Genomic DNA, 12,370 nt, shown 5'->3' with positions numbered 1-12,370 from the left:
GACTGGCACATTTTCTTTAATTAGGTACATAGTGTGGCTTTGTCCCATCAGAAAACATTACAATTACCTCCCTAGTGGTAATTAAAACCTCTTGTGTTAGCCATTATTCTTTATTTACTCCAGTTTTTAAAGTATTACTACAAAACTCTGCGGTACTGCAAACAGATCTCCTCTTATTTATTTTGCAAGCACATGAAATTTCTCACAATTAAATTCTACCATAGGTCACCGCAGATTATTTTTTAACATGCAGATGAAAGAGAATACCAAAAAATGACAAGTTGCTGAGTCAGCATTTCACATTTTTGTTAGATCGGTCATTTTACCTTTAAACAGCTTTTATACTGCATTATTGATTCCTGCATTTAGTTATGACAAAAGGCAACTAACTGTTCATTACACTTACAGACTGCTTATTTGCATTTGAGCTTCTGGGGGGAGGGGAAAGCATTTACATTTAGCTTCTGTCTCTTGGCGGCAGAGAATCCTAGATCATATTGAGAAGAAAATGCCTAGCAGCTGCTCAGGAAGATGACAGGAAAAAGAAAACCCCAAAATATAACTTGGACGGAATACTATTCAGCAATGTTTGTATTTTAAGAAAGGTAATAAAATAAGGCATCTGTCCAAATAAAGCTGCCTAAGGGTGTTAAAGTGATCTGAAAGCATACAGGTGTTTCAATTTCTGGTAGTATTTTAAGTGGTCAAATTATCACTGCAAAGATAAAACCAGTAGGTTTCCACAATGTTATTGGCAAACAAATGATTTATTGATTTAATGAGATCTAGGGAAAATAATTGTATAAATCTTGTGCAATTTGGCCACAGCAAAATCTATGTTTTAAATCCCACAAACTACAGTCTGGAAACAGAGAGGAAAAAAAAGGAGAGGTAGATTCAATCCTCACTGGCCTTGTTAAAGACTTGATTGCGATCACTTTGAATTATCAAAGGAAACTACAAACTCTTTCTCTTCTCCTCAGCTTGAAGTTATGGTTTTTCAGCTCAGTAAAAATGCAAGAAAAACAGCCTTTGCAAAATTTTGACAATTTTCTTGGAGCTCATGAATTAAATGAGCTCTTGTACTTAAGGCTTTTGTCAGAACTGCCCTCAAGTGTAGAATGCTGGTTGGTTGGTTGGTTGTTTTTCTTCACATGGAACATAAACATTTAAATGCAAACAACATTATATATCACAAGAAAACTGGCTTGGAATTTCTTCACAGAGGAGGTGGTAGAGCTTCAAGTATTTCTTGACGCAATCACCACACGATGAAGGTTAAAGGACCAGAAGGCCAAGTGACTATCTAGTCTAAACTCCTTATACAGACAACAGAGATATCAGCAATAATTTCTCCAGTTCTTACTTTAGTATGCCCACTGACGTCCTTTTTCTATTAACGATACTCACACGTCAATACCCATTTCTGTGCTACATTGTCACATTGTAAGGCGAATTATCTTGCTCAAAAACTTCTAAAATTAAATTTTTACATACTGATTCATTATGTAGAATATTAGGCACTGCACAAAATACACGATTTTACAATTATAAGCATTTTATTTCGCTTCTAGTACAAATTACAGATAAAAGGTTCCAGGGAAACACCTGTTATTTTCTCCTTCATGAAGTGCAGCTTTGCCATGTAAATAGCTTTCACATCACTGTTAGCTACTGGCACTCCAATTGTGTCTTATTTCAAATAAAGAAACAGTAAATGTTTAACTGGGACCTAAAGAGAGTGTTAAAAAAACCAAATCCCCACCACCAGAAAAGCCCAGGTAACATTCATAATGAATTTGTAAACATAACGCTTAAAGGAGCTAAGATCATGCATATATATTCTATTATTTATCATTTGAAGGAGTCTTAAGAGTTTTTATTCTTTCGGTAGATAAAGTAAATGAAGTCAACAACAGTACTGAATAGTAATGAGCAGAACGACTTTTTTGAAAAGGCTTATAAAAACCTCACTGCTTAAACATAACCCAACTCTCAGATGGAAATATAAGCCAGCTATTCTCATTATGTAGCCTTAGTTCAGAATTTCTGTGTTTAAATTGGATGCCATTTCAATCATATGCATAATTGAAGTACTGAGGCAAACAGCAAGTCATTAGTGTCTACTGGATACAAGATACCCTTGACAGTATGATGACGGCACATTTTTCATTCTTCTCTAGAAACAAGTCCTTTAGCAACACCCAAGTGCATAGTATGAATTTACCTTTATTAGAGCCCTTATGTCCAGCACAGTCTACAAATCACAGTCTATGTAGGACACTTACAGTTAACTAGATCAAAAGTCTACCTTGAACTTGATTTTTGAAACCCCTATGGTAAAGCCAGAACTTTCACAGACAACAATACAAGCTTCAACTGCTGTTTTTACATTTTTATACATGTGACTGGTCTGTAAGTCTGCGACCTTTAAGGATTTTTTTTATATTAAGGGCCAGATGATCTTGAACAACAATTTATGTGCAAAATTCTCTCCATATTTAATCTTTCAGCTTTAGTATTTGTTGATAACAAAAAGGAATGCCTTAATTCATTGTGTACTTAGTGAAGCACATATGAGCACTATTGTTATTTTGAAAGTATTTCAAATAGCAGCCTTCAGTGACATCTAATTCTTAAACACATCAAAATGGAATACACAATCTCCTTGTCACAAAACGTAACAAAGATTAAAACTGACAGGTTAATGAACTGTCACAGAACTAGAGTAATTAAACAAACGTACTTGCTCTTTAAATGTTAGTGATATGTGGACACAAAATGCATTTGAGACATCACTGACACATCTGTGAACCCTGCTGACAAGAAACACAGAATGGTTGGGGCTGGAAGGGACCTCTGGAGATCATCTAGTCCAACCCACCTGCTAAAGCAGGTTCACCCAGAGCAGATCACACAGGTATGTGTCCAGGTGGGTTTTGAATGTCTCCAGAGAAGGAGACTCCACAGCCTCTCTGCGCAGCCTGTTCCAGTGCTCTGGCACCCTCAAAGAAGTTTCTCCATTGCATTGCTTCTATAAAATAGGAGATACAAAAGCCAAAACAGGTTTTCCACCTGTTTTTTTGTTTGTTTGTTTCTCGCTGTTTAATGGTAACCATAGAGAAAATATATTATTAGAGGGCCAAGAGGCTGTTGAATGCAGGTAAATAGGTCTAAGAAGTCACATAGTGCCCCAAAGCACACACCAGTGTTTCTATCCAAATGCCACCATTGCCACACTTGTCTCAGAACCTGCATCTTGTCAGATGAGCTCGTGCATTGGGTTGGTTTAACTCATCTTTCCCATCAGACTCTCATACAGCCACTGAGCCAGACTGAGATTTAGTACCAACTGACATGTACACTGGGGAAAAAAACCCACATATAAGGTAACAATAGCTCCCTAAAACCACAGATGCTTGCTTTATGAAACTTGCTTTTGTCTGGTTAAATGAAAATGATAGCAGTGTCATGAAATCTGCCTTTGAATGAGCAACCTCACTGAACTTCAAAAAAAATTAGATTCCACTTTGAAGTTGATTCCTCTTTGAACTGGTGTTGGACCACATAACTTTTTGAGGATCCTTCTAACCTAACTTACTATATGATTTGATGAATAAGTTTCCCCCCTGACAGTTTTTCCCTCCTTATGATGGGATTCTTGCCAAACATCTATCAACAACATGGGCTTTGAATCCCCGATGCTTCAATCAGTGCATCGTGCAGTTGCCCATTTATTGACCAGTCTACTTCTGGTTGGATGACCCTCTGTCTGCAGATTTTTGCACAGGTACATGGAAACAAGTCTGAATTTATTACAGGCAGTAAACTATTCATTTGAAAAACCTATTAGTGCATCTTCATCTTTTAAAGAAACAAATTAACAGTTTGTGGCTGACGGACTTAAGACGATCTTTTAAAAATCAAACCACAGCCTGGATTTGTCTTAAAAACAGCCTCCCAATTCAGGTTTTGCCTCTACCATATTTAAAAAACCATGTTCCTGCCAACTACTAGATATAATATAGTAAATTCTTTTTTTCTCTAAATGAGCTAAGCTGCATGCAAGAAGATGTTATTTACCCAGATTTTTCAAGAGCTGTATTTTGACCCCCCTATGCAATAGCTAAAATATTGACCCTGTCACCAAAAGGAATAGATCATGGCCAAGCCAAGACCAGCAAGAGAAATCACACCATTTTGAATGTGTTTCCTCTACAGCTTAAGGCCCACTCATCAATTAAAATTAATGTATAATTAACAGTGTTTCCAGTGGAGCTGCAATGTAGGTTTGGCACTGCTACCACAGAATACACCACACTGCATTCAGTAAACATGCAATTAGGTTACATCACTCGTCTAGTTGATCAGAGCATTCCAAAATAATGGCACAGAAAAGACCCTCCCACTACAGTCACTACTTTTGTGCAATCCACACAGGAGTCCAAAACTTGGATTTGGATCCAGGCTAAAACTAAGCTATCCAGTCTTTCTTCTGAAAGGAGGGCGAAGAAAGACAAAGTTGTAGTGCATTTTTCATTTTTTTAAATACGCTTTTAATAATATAACTCATTGGGGAGACTATTCACATGTAACATGAGATCGAGGTTTAAATCTCTCCTCTGTAGGATTTGCTAAGATGACATGAATACAGATCACACTTAGGAAAATCATGTGCTACTTGGTAGGCTTCAGAGGCACTTTCACTTTCCCTATGGTATAATGAATATTTTCTGATTGTATACGAAGTTGAATAGTTGCTGCAGGGAAGTCTGAGAAGCCAAGCGATTAGCATGCTCATCTGGGACATGTGAGACAGACTGAAAATCCTTTTGCAAATCAGAGTCTGAACCAAGACATTTTCTGTCTTTGAAGAATGTCTCAAACACTGCGGTATGTAATTTCTATGCTGAACCCAGTGAACCCTGAAACAGCAGGGCTATGAGAGTCACAGCAATCATCTCCAGCATTTTTTTCAGCCTAGTGCTCAGGAAGCAAAATTTAGCACACCTGTATCCTGACAGTGCAAGTGTCCTGGGTGCACCCAGCCACCCACCTCCTTCTCACCTTCAAGCAGTGGTGGAGATGAAAACTACCTGAGCTTTAGGTGCCCACAGAAAGATCTTGTGCCTAAGGAGGTACTCTGAAGATGCTGATGGCTTTGAAGTAGGGACTGCAGTAAGAACCATCACTGCTTAATTTGCTCACAGTCATAAGTGGGCAATTTTTGTGGACAAGAACCCTCTACCTTCAGTGCCCAAAGGACTGCTCCAAACACTAGACATAAAAGACTGTTGCAATTACTAGACATGCTTTACCTCGTTAAGTGCTGTATTAAAAATAACTACATTTCAACTTTTAAATGCCTAAAGAACTGAAGGAAAAAAAAAAAGGTCGTATCATAGGCAGGGATATGAAGTTGCACATGATAAACCCATATTGAAAATCGGGGAAAAAAAAAAAATCCTTAACTTTGCATAAGTATATACAATTGGAGTTGCATTCTCCGTTTCTTATTTATTTTTGTATATAACCATGTTTAATGACAATCAGATTTGGCCTTGCTCTCTTGCCCCTTGTCCTAAAATGCACGTCAAACCATTTTAAAAATCAACAGGTTCACTCATGGCACAGTAATTCTGTAGTCAAATGAAGCAGCTATTATATGATCGATAACAGTTTACAAGGCACTTTGTGCATTAGTGCCTGCTTTATTAAAGAGAAAAGCAGCCCACATCCAATACTATTTGTTTATTGTAAACCGAGAAAGGTCCAGAGTATAGTTTCACAGGCAGATCCAAAGAATAAGATCTTCAACTATGACCCACACTGCAAACCCTACAAGGAGATTTTGGCATTTAGCAGAAGCCCAAGCTTTGACATGAAAGTGATGACTTTGGCTAGGTTTCACTATCTAAAATATACTATATGGGGATAAAGTATGATTTTACATGGTTTGAGATAAGCCAGTAACAGTTTTCTATATCAGTAGTATACATTTCACTAATCTTTGCTCCTGCAGATACAGAAGTAGAAATGTGTTATTTTCCTTGTAAGACTGATATAATGAGGTGTGATCTCTATGCAAGAATATTCATTTTTCCACAGGTTTTTGCTTTTTAAAACAAAGTAACTAGCTTCTAATTCTAAGAAAAAACATAGGAAAAATAAAGCCAGCACCTCTCCAGATATTACTGCAATGTAGTTTGCTTAATAATTAGCTTGGGAGTATCAAACTCATTTTTACTGGGGGCCACATCAGCCTCACGGTTGCCTTCAAAGGGACAAATGTAATTTTAGGACTGTATAAATGTAACTGCTCCTACAGTCCTAAAATTACATTTGGCCCTTTGAAGGCAACTGCGAGGCTGATGTGGCCCCCAGTGAAAAAGAGTTTAACAACTCTGACGTAGATCTAATAGTAGTTACTCTACAAATACTACAAATTCAACATAAGGAATAACAATGCTACTAAATGCAGCCAAGGCCTTTTTGGCCTTTTCATTAGCGGTTTGATTTCCTACACTGGCCTACCAGGTATCCAGTGAGCTGATACCTGACACCAGCTGCAAAGACTAAAGGTGAATGGGAATTTGATCCACTGCCTGCTACTCTAGTCTTTGTTTTGCTGGAAATTCATGCAGAATATACCTTTCAGTTCCCACTCTAGAAAACGATGGTAAATTATCTGTGAGACTGAGTCCTTCCATTCCTACATCCACTGAGAATAGGAAAGGGGATGAACACCCATCCCCTGCTTCTGTATGGGCTGTAATAACAAGTAAAAGTCATTTGCCTTTATTTGATCTCTTTTAGATATATACTGAGAATAAGATGCAAGAGGATTCTGTACTTAAAAAGTGTCATGAGTTGAAGCACTTTTTTGGGAGTGGGGGTTTGAATGCTATATACAAATGCTATAGTCTGGAAACATATGTTTTACATGCAAGACACTGAAACTGCATTTTGAGTTCCTTTTTAGTTTTCTCCAGAAAACTTGAAGAGGTTTGGTTGGTTGGTTTGTTTAGTTTATTTTTGTTGTTGCTGTTGTTTGGTTGGTTTTGGTTTGGTTTTGTTTTCCTGAAGAATATTAGAGATTATCTGATAGACTATTTCATAAGTGGGAGATAATTTGTGGAAACGAAAGACTTTGTGTGAAAATCCTCTGAGCTGAAAGAAACTGTATAGGACAGAATGTGAAGAGGGAACAAGCCTAAAGGACAGACAATAGTTGGAAGAATATTTGCTGTTACTTGTTTACTGTGTTTCCTTTTTTAACTCTTTTTAACGTTATGTGGAAAGGGCAAGTACTATGAAAACCAAAAATTCAAGTTTTCCTACATTTGGCTCATACTTACAACAGATCTTAAGAGAGAAAAAAGACCCATGTCTCCTGTAATGCAAGATTTTCTCATTTTTTGACAACTATAAGGTGGCAGACAAGGCTAATAAGGCTTCAGAACCAGACATTCAATACTATTACAGAAAAAGACAGCAAAGGAAAAATAAAAACTAGTGTAACAACAATATTTTCCATGAGGTGTCAGCAGAAGTATCTGAACATATTCCTAAAGCCTTGCAAGTGGCTTTTCAAGCTGTTAAGCAATCAGGGAAGACCAAATTTCACATGTGCAATGTAAACAGCCTTTCATAGTTTATTTTTCAGTTGGTCAGTACTCAAAGTGGCATTACAGCTTGCTTCCTCCTTCCCTCTCCAACCTCCACATGTGCTACCAGAATTCTGTGCTGCCCTTTTTACTTCGCTTCCCTCCCCCGACAACAGTTTTCAAAATCTAACTGATCTTCAATTTCCGAGCTTTAGTTTCCAGCCCCTGTAACCTCAAAAAGAAAAGGTCCCACATGCCTTTCATGTTGAATATTTGCATAATTAAGAGTATTCAAATTTATCTAGTGTCTCCTAGGACAACTGGGTATTTAACTGTGAACTCTTATTTCATGAGAATGAAACAGGGTAACTGATTTATCACAGTGTAAGCAGGCATTGTGTGGACAGTCAGAATGACCAGAGGAATGTTGTTCTTCATTAATGTTTAACATATTTAAGAAGCCAAACATTATACTGACTCAGTAATGTGCTCTTGTATTTTCACAACATGATTTCTGTATCTATTGCCCAATAAGATGTATGACATTCTAAACCTTAAATATATGTATATATGTGGTCACATTCTATATGTGAAAATAATATAAATATAACCAGTTCTAATCCTAACTTCATTCTTGACAAATAACAAGAGCTTTTATTTGCTTCCTGGTGATCCACTGAAGATTGTTTAACATACATTTTCAACATAATCATCATGCTTGAAATCAAGTTAAAGAAGCATGAAGTCTACTACATGAAAGGGATTACAATTATAGTACAATCTGGAAAATGAGTTCATATGACATTTTTCTATAGATCTATTTCAACTAATTAACATTTCACAGGGACAAAGCGATATCTGAGTACAAGGACAATAGACTCAGAAGCTTCCATTTCAGATTTCATTTAAAGTTTGACTGTGTCCCTGGATGAGAGCATTCAGAAAAAGTTAACAAGTAGGTAATAAAAGAGAAACAAAAAAGCAAATTCCACATCTCCTATGGGTCAAACCACCATCTCACAATAACAAAGGTCAGTTGTCTCCCATTTCTTAAGACTCACCCCTGAATTTGTTTTTATGGCAGTTACAGTGACATAAGGCTGACTATGGAGGACTATTGGTAAGTTCTTAAATATCAACTCTCAGCTCAGCTGGAACACAGAGCTACCAACAGGGATGCACAGCACCCTGATAGCTCCCAGTTCATTTATTAACTGAAGTTTAATATAAGATGTCAACGGCAAATTCTATATCCCTAATGAAAATGTGAAGCAGAAATGTCAGGCAACAGAGATCAATAATTTGATCAGCTCCAACATGAGAACAGAAATCCACAGCAAATGGTAGGTCCTCAGCACAGAATAAAAGTTTGCATTACATAGTTCCTTGAAGAAAAGTCTGTGACTTTTTTTTTCTTAAAAGTGCACTTGAAAGCAAAATCTATGTGAAAAAATATTTTCATAGACATTAGTCCTGAAATAGAACCACTTCATTTTCAAATTAAGAAAACACTAAGAATGCAAAGAGAAATGTGACAACTTACTCACCTGCATTAGAGCCTGTCAGGTTGTAACGTGCATTCAGCTTTTTAATGATATTTTCATGGATCTGATACCAATCACTCTCTGTGTTGCACCTAGAAAAATGATAACTATCTTAACGCTGAAACAAGAACGCAAGCTTTTCAGAGCAACTTCACCACATATCTCTAAACGAATCATCTTGTTCATGAAACTTATAACACACTAGAAGCTGGTAAAGCCCCATGAAACTGCCTGTCTCAATGGAAAGGCTGAGAGTGCTCTTACCACTTGAGAAAGGCATCATGGAAACACCTGCTTCACATGCCAAAGGTGGGAGAAAGATATGAGCAATTATGCCCAGGAACTCAGCCATGACCAAGTTTGTCATTTGTATAGATCGACCCTTCAGCACTAAGCCACACAGAAATCTATCTTGTGACACCCAACAGAAGACACAGGACTCAGAAACAGTCTTAGCAGACAGAAAAATCTGTGCTGTACACTTCAAAGTTATTTAAAACAGGATGTGGTCTTCAGGAGGTAGTCAGTGAAAGAGCAAATTACATTTAAAGAGCTGCTTTTCCATAAGGAAAAACTGACCATTGTTCTAAGGTTTGTTTTTCATGGTTTAGACAGGAGTTAGTCTTAGCATCAAATCTGGTTTTGAGTGATATTTCTTCTTCCATTGTTTCTGTTATTAAAAAGTAGGCAAGAGTGAAAAAAACATAACAGGCAGACAAATCTAACAATTTGTTAAGCAACAGCAAACACGTACTTTAGTGACCTGGGAGTCTAAATAAGAGCCAGCTCACGTGTCCACTGTCACACTAAATTGCTTTTCTGCAGCACTGATTCCAGCAGCTCTAATTCAGCACAGAAGGGTAAGAGGAGAGGAAAAATGCTGCCTGAAAGACACACAGTGTCTTTAAGATTTGAGAGCTAACCCTGGGAGGGGCAGAATTTCCTCATGTGCACAACAATGTGTCCCAGGTTTACGTAGTTAGAACAGACCACTCCACAAAAACATTCTTACTATAAAGTCAAAGATCAGCAGGAAATTATATGCACTGTGTTGCTACAACTAGCAAATTGAACTTTCTTCCAATTACCATCAGCTAAAATCCACTATATTATCAATCAGTCATTTTAAAATCTATTTTCCATTTTTCATTTTCCAGCACTAACTGCCTTTTACATTTTTGCTATTCCCATTATAGAATTGCCTTATTTCACAAAAAGATAGTCTGCCTGCTTTTTTCTGTAGTTATGAAGTACTTCCACTGTCTGCCTAGACAGTACAGAGCATTTAAACAAGTCTTAAAAGCACTTCATGCAGGCATAAAAAGAGAGCAAGCTCTTATAAGGATGTGGAAAATACACAGAGATCTAAAATGATGCAACCTTTATCTTTAACATTAACCCACTTTATAAACACGTCTGTAGAATTAGCCAAAATTTCCAAACTGTGACAAAAAAAAAAAAATTACATCTAAAATTACAAGAGCTACTACACTCTTTTGAACATAACAAGCTACAGCTGTTTACTCACACTGCATTTAACACCACTGCTTCTGTTGCAAACTGACTATAAGATACTTATAAAAATTAAGAAAAAAAGCATTCCTTACATGTATACTTTTAAAACGAGGTCATCTTTAGAATCTCCTGCCAGCAAATCTGCAATACTGAGGACTGCACAGCCAAAGGGCCGTCTATATTGTACGTTGCAGGCATTTTTCTTTTCTCCAGCTCCCATCCGTCCTGCCAAAAAGAAAAAAAAACACACATATTTGATACATAATCCAGGGAACTGTCTCTCATAAAACCACAGAAGAGAGGCAGAGAGGAATCCAGCTTAGTATGGTGACAGGTTTGAGTAGATGATGTCAAGTATATTCATGGCAATTCTGGTCCGTCTTGATCCTACGTTAGGATAACAAGTCCACTACATATGTGGTGATCTTGAAAGGTCTCAGAGCAGAGGTTCTGCTCCTCTTCTTATGAATCCCGCTCAAACATCATTTTCTGATAGAAGCAATAGTACAATCATGACATCACCAGATTAAGTTTAGAGGTCAGGCACAGTGGAGTGTTCAACATTTGCTGTCCAATAAGAATTATTACACTGTGGTTGTTGCCACTCAAAATTTATACAAGAGATGTTGTGACTGAGCCTTTCCAATTCAGTAATCAACTGGTGCTTCCAAACAGGCAACTGGCTAGCAAGGGGATAATCAACCAGCTGCAGAAAAATCAGGTAGAGATGAAACACAGGAAGGAAAGATGACAAAGGGCAGAAGAACAATTTATGATAAGGAAAGAAAGACGGCAGCCGAGGAAAACAGATTTGAAACAGAATATTTTTCCTAGTCCTTTCTTTTTTATACAAATACAATTGATCCACCTTATAGCTCTGCTCCTGGCATTCGAAACTGCCCTCTTTCTCACCATTTCATTCAATTGTGCACTGGCAGCTATGTATCTTTCCCACCAAGTCTTATTGTCTGACAAGAGAAGTCTATGGTTACAGTCGCTGCGGGGCAATGCCTCCTCCAAATATTCCTATGCATCACAGCAGCTAGAAAAGTAATTGTTCATTTTCACACCACGCAGCATATAAATCTTATTTTAACTTTTTAATATTGCAGTGGTTCGTTTATAAACTTGACTGAAAATATATTTGAAAACCATACAGTTGGAAAAATTCTACTCCTTATTCTTCTTTAAAGCATTCATTCTTACCAAATATACTTGCATTACAGAGTTTACCATACTTTTCCCCAATCCTTGCCAATAAAACCAAACCACTATACTTTAATATTCTGTTGAAACACTGAAACAGCATGAAAATTCAAGGAAAAATTATTCCTCAAAGCTGTAAAATAGTGTTTACTTCGTAACAAGTTGTTTCTGAAATTAGCACAAGTTAGAGCCACTACATTTCAAACCAAAATACCTTTCAAAAATAGAAAGAAAAGTTATATTTAGTACTGAACTGATACAACTATAGAGGCACTTTACAGAGAAAACACTATCTATAAGAGAACAGAAACAGACCTGAAGATTGTTGTTTCACATCAGTACAATCCAGAGGATAACTTCTTAAAATAAACACCTAACACAAAGGTACACTTTTCTTCTCTTCCACTTTGTTCTAAAGGATTTGGTATCTGCTTATAGCATTGTGGATCAAAATTATTATTAGACTTGCTCAACTTGCTTCCATCTCCTCCTTTTAAA

At 37.0% G+C, this 12,370-nt stretch overlaps 1 protein-coding gene across 3 annotated transcripts in view; it reads right to left on the bottom strand.

Annotated features, from left to right (window-relative positions):
* The window catches only part of DOCK4 (dedicator of cytokinesis 4), a 235,345-nt gene that overhangs the window by 110,284 nt on the left and 112,691 nt on the right, over nt 1–12,370 (bottom strand). For all 3 annotated transcript variants that reach the window (XM_082050185.1, XM_082050186.1, XM_082050187.1), the window contains exons 11-12: nt 10,759–10,891; nt 9,155–9,243 (exon numbers count right to left, since the gene is read on the bottom strand). In XM_082050185.1, coding sequence (XP_081906311.1) covers nt 9,155–9,243; nt 10,759–10,891 — 222 coding nt within the window. The remainder of the gene's footprint in view (nt 1–9,154; nt 9,244–10,758; nt 10,892–12,370) is intronic.

This window comes from Streptopelia decaocto (assembly GCF_964273445.1).
Source record: "Streptopelia decaocto genome assembly, chromosome: 1".
NCBI lineage: Eukaryota > Metazoa > Chordata > Aves > Columbiformes > Columbidae > Streptopelia > Streptopelia decaocto.
This window is presented reverse-complemented; position numbering and strand designations above follow the sequence as displayed.